This window comes from Rutilus rutilus (genome assembly GCF_951802725.1).
Source record: "Rutilus rutilus genome assembly, chromosome: 23".
NCBI lineage: Eukaryota > Metazoa > Chordata > Actinopteri > Cypriniformes > Leuciscidae > Rutilus > Rutilus rutilus.
Window position 1 is genome coordinate 4,971,693 of NC_140233.1, and position 15,095 is coordinate 4,986,787.

Below are 15,095 nucleotides of genomic sequence, written 5' to 3' on the forward strand. Positions count from 1 at the left end.
AAATGAACATTATAGTATTGCAAATAACAAAATGGAGGCAGGTGTGAGGAGGGAGAGGAGAGTCAATCAGTATATGAGGGGAGTGGGATCAATGAGGGTTAGAGTTTAATAAAGAGACAGCTCTGGGGAAAAAACTGTTCTTTAGTCTGCTGGTCCTGGTCCGGAGGCACCTGAAACGCCTGCCGGAGGGCAGGAGAGAAAACAGTCTGTGGGCTGGGTGAGAGGAGTCCTTAAGGATGCTGCGAGCTCGATGCAGACAGCGTTTCCTCTGGATGTGCTCGATGGCAGGTAGTGGAGTCCCAGTGATGCGCTGGGCGGTTTTCACCACCCGCTGCAGTGCCTTGCGCTCTGCAACAGAACAGCTCCCATACCACACTGTAGCACAGTTGGTCAGGATGCTTTCTATTGCACAGCGATAGAAGTTCACCAGGATAGTGGAGGAAAGCTGATTCTTCCTCAGTGTCCTCAGGAAGAAGAGGCGCTGGTGAGCCTTCTTGACCAGGCTGGAGGTGTTGGTTGTCCAGGTCATGTCCGCCGAGATGTGGGTCCCCAGGAACTTGAAACTGGAGACACGCTCAACAGCCATTCCATTGATGTGGATGGTGTCGTGTGTGCCTCTTGACACTTTCCTGAAGTCCACGATGAGCTCCTTCGTTTTGGTGGTGTTGAGGAGCTGGTTATTTTCGGTGCACCATGTGGCCAGGTGCTTGATCTCCTCCCTGTAGGCAGTCTCATCGTTGTTGCTGATGAGACCAATCACCGTAGTGTCGTCCGCAAACTTGACGATGGAATTAGATCCGTACACAGGCTTGCAGTCGGAGGTGAAGAGGGAGTAGAGGAACGGGCTTAGCACACAGCCCTGTGGTACACCAGTGTTGAGTGTGATGGATGTGGAGCAGTTGGAGCCTGATCGAACATTCTGGGGTCTGTTGGTCAAGAAGTCCAAAATCCAGTTGCACATGGAGGTGTTGAAGCCCAGGTCTCCAAGTTTGGCTATTAACTTAGTTGGGATGACAGTGTTGAATGCTGAGCTGAAGTCAACAAACAGCATGCGTGCATAAGTGTTCTTATTGTCCAGATGTGTGAGCACAGAGTGCAGTGCCATGGAGACTGCATCCTCTGTGCTCCTATTGCTACGGTAGGCAAACTGGTGTGAGTCCAATGTGGATGGTAGAGAGTCTTTTAGGTGTGCCAGGACCAGCCGCTCAAAGCACTTCATTACGATGGGTGTGAGTGCTACAGGGCGGTAGTCATTAAGGCACTTCGGGCTGGAGTGTTTTGGCACTGGCACAATGGAAGTGCATTTAAAGCATGTTGGTACAGCTGCTTGGGCAAGAGACAGGTTGAAAATGTCTGTAAAAACCCCAGCGAGCTGCTCCGCACATGCCCTGAGTACGCGTCCAGGGATGTTGTCTGGTCCAGCAGCCTTGTGCGCGCTGATCCTGCTCAGTGCATTGCAGACATCTGTGGAGGAGAGTGTGATCGGTGGGTGGTCAGCTGAGGATTTGAGCTTGGTGGCAGTTTCTCTGTTGTCTCTTTCAAAGCGAGCATAAAAGTCATTTAGCTCGTTCAGGAAGTTGACATCAGTGGCTGCGGGGGTGGAGTGAGAGGGTTTGTAGTCACTGATGGCCTGAATGCCCTGCCACATGCGCCGAGGGTCAGCGTTGGAAAAGTGTCCCTCTATCTTAAGCTTGTAGCAGTGCTTGGCCTCTTTGATGCCCCTTTTCAGATTTGCTCTGGATGTGCTATAGGCTTGTGCATCTCCTGATCTGAAGGCAGTATTGCGTGTCTTCAATAGGAGTCGCACTTCCCTGTTCATCCATGGCTTCTGATTTGGGTATGTGGTGATCTGCTTCTGGGTTGTAACACTGTCAATGGTGGTATTAATATAATCCAGTACAGAGGAGGTGTAGCAGTCAATGTCCGTGTGAGAGCCACTGGTGGCTTGAGAAGCAAACATACTCCAGTCTGTGTGTAGAAACCTTTCCTGGAGTGAGAAATCTGCCCCCGCAGGCCACACCTTGATGGTCTTCACTGATGGCTTCACGCGATTGATCAGAGGTGCATATTTGGGGGTGAGGAACAAAGAAAGGTGATCTGACTGTCCCAAGTGGGGGAGGGGTGTCGCGACGTAAGCTTCAGCCATGTTTGTGTAAACATGGTCTAAGGTTTTGTTTCCTCTGGTGTGACAGGAAACATGCTGGTGAAATTTCGGTAGCACTGACTTTAAGTTTGAATGATTAAAATCACCCGCAACAATAAACGCAGCTTCCGGGTGAACGGTCTGTTGTTTACTGATGGCTGCGTGAATGAGCATGCTGACTCATTTGGGTTTGTGCCTCTTAAATTAGCTATAGCGCGATAAAATACGCACTTCTTTAGAAATGAAACTCAGCTCTGTAATTTAAATGCAAATCTGAAGTATTATAAATATTATTTATTTTACAGTACACTAGTATTATTGCTTTAGTAACATATGTCTTTATTGGTTTGTTTAATTTTTTTATCGAAATAATAATAATAAAGTAAAAAATATTATTTTGAATTATTGTTATTATTATCGAGAAAAAATGCAGGAAATATATCGGTAATGTGTAACCAGAGGTTCATCCGCTAAGAAAAGTAGGGTAACAGTGTCATTGTTTCATGTTACATTTAGTTACTATAGTAATAACTATAAATGATGCATAATTACATGCAACCAAACCCTAACCCTATAGTAAGTACAGTACTTGTATAATTACAGTGTAACAAAGACAATAAAGTGTAACCAAAAGTAGCCCCACTGCTAAACACAAAAAAAGGACGATTTATCCAACAAATGACACTTTTCATTGAAGTCCATACACTGTAATACTGTAATATTGTTTGTTTTTACAATCTGAAGGATGAGTTTAAATTAATTTCTGTAATAATTGTCACAGATACTGTCCTTAAATTGCTTCAATTATATTGAACTTGGATTATTTCTTTAATTTTCACTGAGTATTTTTCTGTATTTCTATAAATGCAACATAATCCATGACTCAGTTATTCTTGTAAATAGAAATTGTCCATTTGACCAATTATTATTTAATGTTTCTGCACTGTTTTATACTGTTAAATGTGGATCTTTTTAATTCTAATAATCTCTCTTTCTCTTTTTCATTCATTTTTCCTCTTACTTGTCCACCACTGCACCATCAATCCATTTATTCCTGTCTAACGCTGATCAACCCTTCCATATTTTTTGTTTTGTTCTCCCTTTATTATGATTTGCCTTGACTCATCTGTGTGTGTGTGTGTGTGACGCTGCTGTCAGACCCCATAGACCCTGATATTGATTTTTATGACCTCTTCAATAACCCATACACCCCAGCCCCCGACCCCACACCCATGCTGCCCCCGGTGGGCGTTCAGGCCACTGTCCTCAGCCACGACACCGTCAAAGTCAGCTGGGCCGACAACTCGCTCGCAAAGAACCAGAAGATCACCGATTCCAGATATTACTCCATCCGCTGGAAGACCAACATCCCCGCCAACACCAAATTTAAGGTATCGGACATCTTTACGGAGAGTTATTGTGTTAGAAACGGCTTCATTTCACTTTAATTCTCACTTAAACAGGGTTATTTTAGAGAAAGTCGACATGAAATGCAAGTTGTGATGGTCTTTTCCCTATTGTGACGTATATCCGAGTGAAACGGCTTCTCAAACAAGAACAAATGTAGGGGCGGGGCTTGATTTTGTCCAAAGGGAATTGATTGGATGGTTGTGGTTTGCTATTGGTGGATCTCATGTGAGTGACAGGTTGCCCCGCCCTCGTCATCAGAGAAGAGAAGAGATGCAAGAGCAAGGGAGAGTTATTCTGATTCAAGATTACGAAGGCACAACAGTAATGATGTGCACAGATAAATCATTTATAATAAATACTGCAATATTCCATAAAAAAGGAATTGTCAAAGTTGATTTAATGGCGATTTTAAAGCTGCAGTCCATAACTTTTGGCGCTCTAGCAGTTAGTAAACAGAACTGCTAGGAAGAACATTGTAGCCGGAGCTACTTCTCTGTGTTTATGTCTATGACGAGACACGCATACTGAAATAGTCCCATATAAACACCTATTAAAGGTGTACCGTAGTGATTCAGGATAAGACAAAAACACGGTTTGGAAAATGGATTCATGATGTACCGGTACTTGCTTATTATGTAACTTTTGTAAATTTTGAACACGAAAAAGTTATAGACTTTAAAACTAAAACCATTAAAAAAAGTATTACTGGAAATTAAATAAAAGTTAAAAGTTAAAACTTACTGGTTTCACTTTATTTTGATGGTCCCTTTAACACATTCTGTCGACTGTAAGTAAATTTGCACATACATGTCTAATAACTCTCACTAGAGTGTTAGTAGAGTATAAGTAGACAGTTTGGCCTGGCAAAATTTCTCATTTTCATTAAATTTAACTTGATGTGAACTGAAATTAATGAAAACTATATAGACATACTTAAAAAAAAAAAAGATCAAAAATGGAAATTACTAAAACTTTAACCAAGATGAAAATAAAAAATATGACTATACCGAATTCGAAATATTAACGGAAAACTATAAAAGCATCTCAATGATAGTAAAACAGCGCTGGTTCTGAGGAGTGTGTCAGATGTGTTTCTCTTCTCCATGCGCTGAGCGCCCTCTAGTGAGCACTCTCTCACACTGCAGTGGACACACCTGTGGGGAGCTGAACACTAGAGTCCTGCTTACTGCAGACTACAGAGTATATAACATATTTTTATATGCAAAAAAAAAAAAAATGCAGTGATAAGCCTAGGTCTTCATACATGTGTTTGCCTGTGGCTTGTTTTGTCAGATGGCAAACACCACGTCCCTGTTCCACACGGTGACGGCTCTGAAACCCAACACGCTGTACGAGTTCTCCGTGATGGTGACCAAGAGCCGCAGGAGCAGCACGTGGAGCATGACGGCCCACGGGACCACCTTCGAGACCAGTAAGAGTTTAAACACTCGGCAATGATCGCTTCTCCCTGTAGATCAAATACCACAGGAATAAATGAAACAGGAACAGGAAACATTTTCTCTTTTACACTGATATACAGAACTTCAACAAATTCAGCATTTTGGTTATATATTGTATTTTGTTTATACTATATAAACTAAATGCAATATATATCTATATTAGTGCTGTCAAATCGACTGAATGTGATTAATCACATCTAACATAAGTTTGTTTATTTATATATATATATATATAATTATTATTATTTTTTTTTTTCATATATATATTAAAAAAACCTTTTTTTTTTAAATATATATATGATTTATTAATTATGTATATGCATATTAGTTATATATAGTTATAAATATCACATTAACATGCATGCACCAAATTTTTCACTTAGGCTCCCATTTATGTTTATGCATGTATGATTATTGCAAGAGCCTTTTGTTATATAAAATGTACTTCAAATATGATTATCATTTGTGTTTTGTGTGTTGATGTTGACAAAACAAATTTTTTGTTTATATTAGTTATACAAGTCATAAAAAAGTACAAACAAAATTTGTAAAAAGACAGATGTTTGGTTTCAGGATGCAAAATGAGTGCATACTTTAATAATGTCTCATTTGCATTTCAACATGATTTTGGGACTAATTGTTATGACAATTAAAAAATCATAACTTGGTAAAGTTCTCAGTAATAGCCATGTACACTGTTTACTTGTGTTATATCCCTGTAATGGTGTTTGGTGTGTTTTGCAGTTCCCGCTTCTGCTCCAAAAGATGTGACTGTGATCAGTAAAGAGGGAAATCCACGAATTATCAACATCAACTGGCAGCCTCCGACCGAAGCCAACGGCAAAATCACAGGTGTGTGAAGAACAGGCCGCAGTGTTTCACACGTGACACGTTCTCATCATGATTTACATTTATGGATGCTGATCACAGGATCTAGATTATTACATGCATCCAAAGAGACAAGTCTCAGGTCGGATGATTTTCAGACTGCGAATCTCTCGTCTCTCAGGGTACATCATCTACTACAGCACCGATGTGAACGCTGAGGTTCATGACTGGGTCGTGGAGCCTGTGGTGGGGAACCGGCTGACCCATCAGATTCAGGGTCTCACATTGGACACTGCTTACTACTTTAAGATCCAGGCCAGAAACTCCAAAGGCATGGGACCCATGTCAGACGCGGTGCAGTTCCGCACCCCTAAAGGTGAAGCCAGCTCATCCTTTACGCCCGTCTAGTACACTCTGCTCATGCTCACTCGTTCATTCTGTTTGTGTTTATTTTCAGCTGAACCATCTGACAAAATGTCAAGTGATCAAGGTAATTCAACATGTTTCTATTGTAAAGTTCAGTCACACAACGCAATTTTGGCTGTCAATTTATTATGCATATGTAATGAAATAATAATATAACAGTATGTATATATGTACCAGACATCAATATATAAAAATATCCTGTTTGCGCTATCTTTATTTTAGCTTTAAATGTAATTTCAGTGCAATTCTAGATAGTGTTCATCCCTGCTACATAACTGTCAATAACATGCCATTTATGTCAGATGCATTGTGGGATAGCTGAATGTCGCTGATGTCTTGTTGCCTATAGGGCTGCAAGTCAAACCTGGTCACCCGACCCTGCCGGAGCACGGGATCGGATCCAATATGGGTAAACATGAAGACGCACACTTCAAAGACAGACGCCATGATCTCAATGAAACCTGCGGATTAGTAAATCTCTCTCTCTCTCTCTCTCTCTCTCTCTCTCTCTCTCTCTCTCTCTCATATGTCAGATAAACCAGGCATCACGGGCAGCCATGAGAATCATATCCTGGTGATCGTGGTCATAGTGTCTGTGGGAGCGTTCACCATCATCGCTGTGGTCGTGGGAGCCGTCCTGTGCACGCGCCGGTCCAACTCGCATCAGAAAAAGTGTGTTCGTCACTCTTCTGACATCTTTTAAAACATCTGTATAACATCTGTATATAAATCTGACATCCGTCTCTCAAAACGATTGATTATTGTGTGATTGTTTTATTCTGTCACAACCAACCCTCGAAAAATACTGAAACTTTGTATTTTAATGTTATTAAAAATACTAAATAATTATTATTAGTTGTTTTATTATATAATAAAATATTAAAATCTAAACCTAATTATTAAAAGATGGGACTATCATTTTATTTTAAATGTATATAATATATTTAAATGTGCATTTCATAAGCATTTTATATTTTAATACATTTAAATATGTAATAAGATATTTATAATATTATGTATTAATATATGAAATCTATTTAATAATCTCATAAGATACCAAAAAAATGTAATGAGGTAAAATCTAAATTTAATTTGAATTACTTTTAAACTGTATTTAATTTATGCACCATTGAAACTTTACTTGAAACAAAGAATGTGTATGTATATGTATAATGCATATACACACACAGACATATATATGTATTGGATATAAATAAAAGTAAAAAATTCTTGTTTTAACATTATATATAGTTTGTTTATTGCATATGTGTATATATATGTGTGTGTGTGTGTGTGTGCGTGTGTAATAATTATTTTAAAAGGTACTTATCATAATCATGAACAACTTCAGTAAATGTTGCTGTAAACCAGTTAGATGCGTCTGGAGAGGTTCAGCTGTATTTGTGTCTTCAGGAAGCGTGCCGCCTGTAAGTCCACCACCGGCTCACACAAGTACAAGAGCTCGTCTAAAGACCTGAAACCTCCTGATCTCTGGATCCATCACGAGCGTCTGGAGCTCAAACCCATCGACAAATCCCCCGATCCCAACCCGGTCATGACGGAGACGCCCATCCCTCGCGCCGCCCAGGACCCGGTGGAGCCCAGCCATCAGATCCAGGAGCTGGAGGAGAGTGTGTCCACTCGCAGGGGAGTGAGACCCAAAATCATGATGCCATTCGACTCTCAGCCGCCCCAACGTGAGTTCACAGAGCAAAACAGCTCATCTTTGATTGTCCCATAACACCTCAACCTGTCTTGTGCTTGTCATGCGGTACTATATGAACCGTGTGCCGTTCTTTCATGTCGTCTTGTGTCATAATAACTAGATCCAGACCTAGTGAGCTTCCCTCTTAAACTGACTTTTTAGGCACTTTTTAGGATATATTTCGCTATGATAGTCTCTGACGAAAGATACGGAGTGTGTTGCGTCTAAGAATAGTGATTCCAGTGATCGCCTCTTCATTTTTGCATATTGCAGATTATCCATCCTGGTCAAAATAATTCCAGAATGCAATACATTTAAAAAAAAAAATCAGTTTACAATGGCAGATGATTCAAGATAAATTATTATAAATGTCTAATTCATTCATTCTAACAGATCAGTATAATTTTAGTAAATGGTGTGCTTTCTATTTATTATGTTTATTAGAGTATCAGAGCAACATGCTAACACCTAACACCACTATTGAAATCATTTTTTTTTTAAATGTTTTACTTTATTAAACTATATTTTATTTTCATGAGATTTATTTTTGTATCAGAATTTATTTTGATAATTCTTTTATTTTTATTGATAAATATAAAAATTTATATAATTATATTATAGTTATAGTTATATTAATATAACTGAAACAAAGCCTAATATAAATACAAAGTTAAATCGTTTTATTTTTCTATTTAATATATTTGTACTTTTATCAAATAAAATATATTCATATATTGTTTTCTTAAATCTTATTTTTGATTTTCAAAACTATAATTTCAGTGTATTAAAATTAAAACTACAACAATTTATTTACATGACCAACAAAATAGAGCGCTGTAAATCAAAATGGCTTAGTAGGGGTGCTGTGTAGGCAGTCGTCTGAAAACCAGCTCTCTAAGTGTGTAGAAGATGTGTTGTGTTGATCTCGCTGTGTGTGTGTGTGTGTGTGTGTCCTCTCTCAGCTGTGATTAGTGCTCACCCCATTCATTCCCTCGATCATCTTCATCACCATCATCATCACTATCACCTCCCGCCGCGCGGTTACCTTCATCACCAGATCAGCCTGAGAGCGCCCGCCTCCCCACACACACACTTACACAGGTCTCCGTCTGCAGGTGAGACACACAGCTGACACCCCACACACACACACACTCACACAGGTCTCCGTCTGCAGGTGAGACACACAGCTGACACCCCACACACACACTTACACAGGTCTCCGTCTGCAGGTGAGACACACAGCTGACACCCCAAACACACACTCACACAGGTCTCCGTCTGCAGGTGAGACACACAGCTGACACCCCACACACACACACACTCACACAGGTCTCCGTCTGCAGGTGAGACACACAGCTGACACCCCACACACACACTCACACAGGTCTCCGTCTGCAGGTGAGACACACAGCTGACACCCCACACACTCACTCACACAGGTCTCCGTCTGCAGGTGAGACACACAGCTGACACCCCACACACACACTCACACAGGTCTCCGTCTGCAGGGGAGACACACAGCTGACACCCCACACACACACCCCCACAGGTCTCCGTCTGCAGGTGAGACACACAGCTGACACCCCACACACACACTCACACAGGTCTCCGTCTGCAGGTGAGACACACAGCTGACACCCCACACACACACTCACACAGGTCTCCGTCTGCAGGTGAGACACACAGCTGACACCCCACACACACACTCACACAGGTCTCCGTCTGCAGGTGAGACACACAGCTGACACCCCACACACACACTCACACAGGTCTCCGTCTGCAGGTGAGACACACAGCTGACACCCCACACACACACCCCCACAGGTCTCCGTCTGCAGGTGAGACACACAGCTGACACCCCACACACACACTCACACAGGTCTCCGTCTGCAGGTGAGACACACAGCTGACACCCCACACACTCACTCACACAGGTCTCCGTCTGCAGGTGAGACTTACAGATGAATAATTGTATTAATTGATTTATTTCTTCATCACTGTGTGTGTGTGTGTAGAGTCTGTGAGGAACCAGCCGGCTGCACCTGAACCTCCGGTTGCCCCCAGTCAGCCCATCACATCAGCTGAGGTCCAGAAGACTGAGGCGTTGATCAAAGAGGAAGATCCCCCCAGTATAAACCCACCAACGGCCCACATCCGGCCCACACACCCGCTCACACACCCGCTCAAGAGCTTCGCTGTGCCAGCGCTCACGGTTTCTGCCCATAACCCGCCCACCTATGAGACGGCCTTACCCAGCACCCCTCTGCTGGCTCAGCCAGGTGCGCTCCCTGGTTAATACATTTTGACATGTTAAAAACGTAAAGGTTCCTCTATAGGGGCTTTCGAACCTTTTCACAGTTCCTAGAACTACAGGCGGAAGTTCACGGGTTTTGGCGTGTTCGCACCGCAGGAACTAGGAACAATTTTACTTCTAGGAACTCCTTTTGGAGGAACTAATTTATCTCCTACTTCAGAGTCGGTCTAAACCAGCACTATAGGAACTACAGTGACGTTAGGTTTTGCTGATTGGCCGAACACACGCGAAACACCAGCGCCCGCCATTTAAAAAAAAAAAGCTGTATAAACAGATTATAGCCTGTATATTTACTCCAGAAACTAACTCTACGCACATCTTCTGCTCAGCAACACTGGACATCAACCACACGGCATACGCTAATACCTGTTCATATACTATCTACTTTCTATATATAACAGTTCTATCAAATAACGTATTAGACAGGACTGCTGGACAGATCGTAAACTAATGAACACTGAGAATGTGAGCACTGTGTTTAATGTTCTTCCACAAGATGCATGCAGTTTTGTTTATTAACCACTAGAGCACCAAAAGTCACATAGTGTACCTTTAGGAGAAACTACTGTGGTTGGTTGCTTTATGTGTGGGAGAGTTCATAGCATGTGCTGTTATCTGTGTTTCAGCGCCCGGCGTGAAAACTGCGTCTATCGGGACACTAAATCGAGCTCGAGCTCCAATGGCAGTAACAGTCCCGAATGCTCCTGACCAATCAGAAACCAGCAAGATGCTGGACATGGTGAGTGCTGGAGACACTTGAGGTTTTGTGAATGCTTCATTATGAAACCTGTCTCAAACATGTCTCGTTCACATTTCACCCCAAAATCAAAAGAAGGACATAAGATATTATGTTTTGCATACAGAAAATGAAGCCTTTTTTTTTACATTGTGAAATCATTTTCATGACAAATAAACTGTTCTTTAGTTTAATATTTAATAGTCCCCAATATTTTTTTTTATTTTGTGCGTAAAAAAAATCTAAATTCTAAATGAATTCTCAAATCAAAATGGGCCCAATACAAAGCCCTGTGGGACACCGCTGGTTAAAACAAAGAGCATGGGGCTTAAGTCTAATGTTTCCCACACTGAAAAAAAGTGTATTGAATTTATTTATTATTGAATTTGTATCTGAAATATATTTGTTGTCCATTGAAGTATTTGCTCATTTAATTTATATTAAAACATTCATAAAAATTTGAATAAAATGTGCATATTCTTTATACAAAATAGAATTTCTTGTTTTCTATTTTTAATTTTAGAGTGAAAAGTGTGATCTTGACACCCTATTATTAAGAAAGTTGGAATCTGTGTTTAATTTGATTTATTTTTCTCCTTTTTTTTTTTACCCATTTATCTTTTTACTCACCGGCCGAATTAATTTGAATCGTTTTCTCTTTCTGTGCCTAATTTAAAAAATGCACTGTTTTTCTTTTCCTTTTTTAATTTGTGTTACACTTCTGAAATGCATGCGTTTTGTTTGTTTTGTCGTAGGTTGCGCTGTAGCGTCTTGCTTTATTCTCTCGCTTCTCAGCTGCTCCAAACCCGTTTCCCTCCCTCGTGCTCCTCTCGCTTTTCCTCTTTCTGTTTGGTTTGTCGTTCTTTCTCCCTCTGTTCTCTTGCATCCCTCAATCCTAACTCTAACATGGCTGGTCTGGCATGGCTCTCTCTCTCTCTCAGACGTATGAGACCGATGAGCTCTCAGAAGAAATGGCCCACCTGGAGGGTTTGATGAAGGATCTGAACGCCATCACTACAGGCTGAAGCGCCTCAACACACACGGCTGAACCTCGTCCTCAGGAACAACCAGGACATTTGAAATGAACACTGACTGAACGCTTCATCTTCTCCATCCTGCATGGATATTGCCAGAGAAATCTATAAAACCATGAAAACTCAATGCCATCTTTCTCAGCTCGAATGAGCCATTCTGCACAGAAAACATACTTTTAATGTTTTTTTTTGGGGGGGGGGGGGGGTGGATTGTATTTACGTATTCCATATTTTTAGCCTGTTTATGTATGTTTTCATTGTGTATACAGCCATTTTAGGACTTTTTTTTTTTTTTTTAAGGTCAAAAACCTCACATGCTCATACATTGGGCTTCACTCATGAAATGCAACCAGAATAACTTTATGGAAATTATGCGTAAAACCATTCCTATGTAAATTGTCACTTTCAAATCAGTGCAACAATTTACACAATCAATTTATTAATGATTTACACGTGTGGATCATGAATATGCTCGTTTGTTGAACATCTGTGTTCATAAAACCATTCTTGCATAAATTGTCTACCATGTTAGTTGTTGCATTTGAATTGAATGCAGCAATTTACACAATACACAATTTACAGATCATTTGCGAACCGTTATTTTTGTTTGCTCATGAATTCGCATGAATGTGTCATGGTTTTATTTCAGTGTCTTACATCACGTTTAAATGCTTCATCTAATGCCGTCATCTCTGGAAGATCTCAGTGTCTCCTGCTCTGGGACGCTGGTAGCATCAGAGTCTGAATATGCATCTGCATTTTCCTCTTCTCTCTTTATGCTCTGAATGACCATCTCAACTCAATCTGAATCCAGTGATGTTTGGTGCTCCAGAAACTCCTCAAACGTGAGACGCTCGTTCCTCATGTACGCTCCTCTTCCTCAGGACCCTGACGCCTGTTTTTGGGGCCCTAGAGATTCATCATGAAGGAGTTTAATGCCAAGTGACTCTCAGATTTTTGTACTTTGAGAGGTATATATATATATAGATATACAATGAACTGCAAATGTTTGCTTACATGAATACTTTGTACACTCTCAAAAAGGACAATTTTTTATATATATTCATGTTTTGGTTGGTTTTTATATGAAGACGACACATTGCTTTGTAAACATTTTCCATGTAAGTTATGAAATATTCTGCGTTGTGTTTTCACCGTGCCGTTTAGCCGACCCCTTCTCCCAAAGAATGAGCGGAAAGAAAATATCAGCGACGAACTCTGCCTTGCTCGTGTACAGTTTCTCACGTCATGAATGTCAATGTGGCTGTAACAAGGTCTGCTTATGAATTAAGTTGTTGTTTGTGTTTACAATAACGGGGGAAGATTTAAAAAAAAAAAAAAAAAAAAAAGGAAAGAAGACACTGAACCATGTTGTGTGGCCGGTGTACCGTCAACTGTCATTTGCACTTTTTATATTTTGGATTTGAAATGAATCGCTGATGCCATGTGAAATATGAACCTATTTTATGTAACAATGATGTCACAAGTAAACAGCTGGTTTCAAAGACATTTAACTGTTGTTTAGTTTGTTACGTTATTATGCAAGACCATATTTGCATTTGTTTTTTTGCTGGAAAGCATATTGCTTATATTTGTGGTTTGATGAGGTCAATGGAGAAATATTGGATGTATAATTATTATTTATTGCAAATTATAGTAGCTCATTGTTTTCCACAACTTATCCATTCTGATTTTATGCTCTGAAAAAATCGTTGATGGATAAAAGGTAAGTTGTTGCCAAATCAAAATGGACCCAGTACTAAGCCTTGTGGGACACCGCTGGTTAAAACAGAGCATGGGATTGTCAAATGGCTGTTTATCATACTCAAAAAAAGTGTATTGAATTTAAATGATTTATTCATGATCATCAGTTCCACGTGAAATCAAGTTACTCAAATTTGTTTAAGAAACATAATGGAGTTCCGAAGTGATATATGGTTCCCTGACAAGAATTTCAGTCATTTTGTCACCACTAAATCATAAGATTGTGTTAGCTAGCTAACAAACTATTAGATAGAAATATCACATTAACTCTTTCCCCACCATTAACAGAATTTTCCGTCAATCCATGTTTTCACTGTTGTACGGTAGGGGGCGCTATTACACATCTTTAGAAAGAGTATTGACTATCTGGATCAAAACATGCAAAAAAGCAACAGAAACAAGCAATAAAAGCATTGCTTATGCATGTATGTCTTTGACACAAAAAAAAAATCTACACTTTTTGTTCAAAATTTGCTTTTTTAATGAAACGCCCGCATTCAAGTGTTAATAAAAAAAGAATGCATGAAGCTGGAATAGAAGCTTTATTTTTAACAGGTGCTTTCTTTAATACAGGGTTCACCAATCTCGGTCCTGGAGGGCCGCTGTCCTGCAGAGTTTAGCTCCAACCCCAATTAAACACACCTGAACCAGCTAATCAAGGTCTCATTAGGCATACTAGAAACTTTCAAACAGGTGTGTTGGAGCTGGTTGGAGCTAAACTCTGCAGGGACAGCGGCCCTCCAGGACCGAGATTGGTGAACCCTGCTTTAATATATTCCATGTTCTATGGAAGCTTGTTTCCAACACTGAATAATAAATAAATAATAATTGCGACTTTTTATCTCACAATTCTGACTCTTTTTTTTCTCACAATTGCAATATATCAAGTCAGAATTGTGACTTTTTTTCTCACAATTGCGAGATATGAAGTCAGAATTCAGAGAAATAAAGTCGCAATTGGGAGATATAAAATCAGAATTGCATGATATAAAGTCGCAATTGCGTGTTATAAAGTCAGAATTTTGAGATATAAACTATTCTGAGGTAAAAAAAAAAAAAGTATTTTTTCCTTAGAATTGGACTTTATATCTCACAATTGTGAGAAAAGATGTCAGAATTGCAAGATATAAACTCGCAATTATGTGTTATAAAGTCAGAATTGCGTGATATAAAGTCGCAATTGCGAGAAAAAAAGTCAGAATTCTGACTTTATAAGACGCAATTGTGACTATTTCACGCAATTCTGACTTTATATCTTGCAATTCTGACTTTATT

At 40.0% G+C, this 15,095-nt stretch overlaps 1 protein-coding gene across 6 annotated transcripts in view; it reads left to right on the forward strand.

Moving 5' to 3' along the window:
* neo1b (neogenin 1b) overlaps positions 1 to 13,413 on the forward strand; it is a 135,387-nt gene extending 121,974 nt beyond the window's left edge. For 2 of the 6 annotated variants that reach the window (XM_084398004.1, XM_084398005.1), the window contains exons 17-28: positions 3,302 to 3,534; positions 4,847 to 4,985; positions 5,758 to 5,865; positions 6,023 to 6,217; positions 6,299 to 6,331; positions 6,617 to 6,676; positions 6,801 to 6,939; positions 7,681 to 7,964; positions 8,935 to 9,087; positions 9,988 to 10,251; positions 10,913 to 11,025; positions 11,964 to 13,413. In XM_084398004.1, the coding sequence (XP_084254130.1) occupies positions 3,302 to 3,534; positions 4,847 to 4,985; positions 5,758 to 5,865; positions 6,023 to 6,217; positions 6,299 to 6,331; positions 6,617 to 6,676; positions 6,801 to 6,939; positions 7,681 to 7,964; positions 8,935 to 9,087; positions 9,988 to 10,251; positions 10,913 to 11,025; positions 11,964 to 12,047 (1,805 nt within the window). In that variant the 3' untranslated portion in view covers positions 12,048 to 13,413. Of the gene's footprint in view, positions 1 to 3,301; positions 3,535 to 4,846; positions 4,986 to 5,757; positions 5,866 to 6,022; positions 6,218 to 6,298; positions 6,332 to 6,616; positions 6,677 to 6,800; positions 6,940 to 7,680; positions 7,965 to 8,934; positions 9,088 to 9,741; positions 9,906 to 9,987; positions 10,252 to 10,912; positions 11,026 to 11,777 lie in introns of those variants that run through there. The other 4 variants (XM_084398006.1, XM_084398008.1, XM_084398007.1 and 1 more) reach the window with 4 other exon arrangements.
* The last annotated feature ends 1,682 nt before the right edge of the window (positions 13,414 to 15,095 follow it).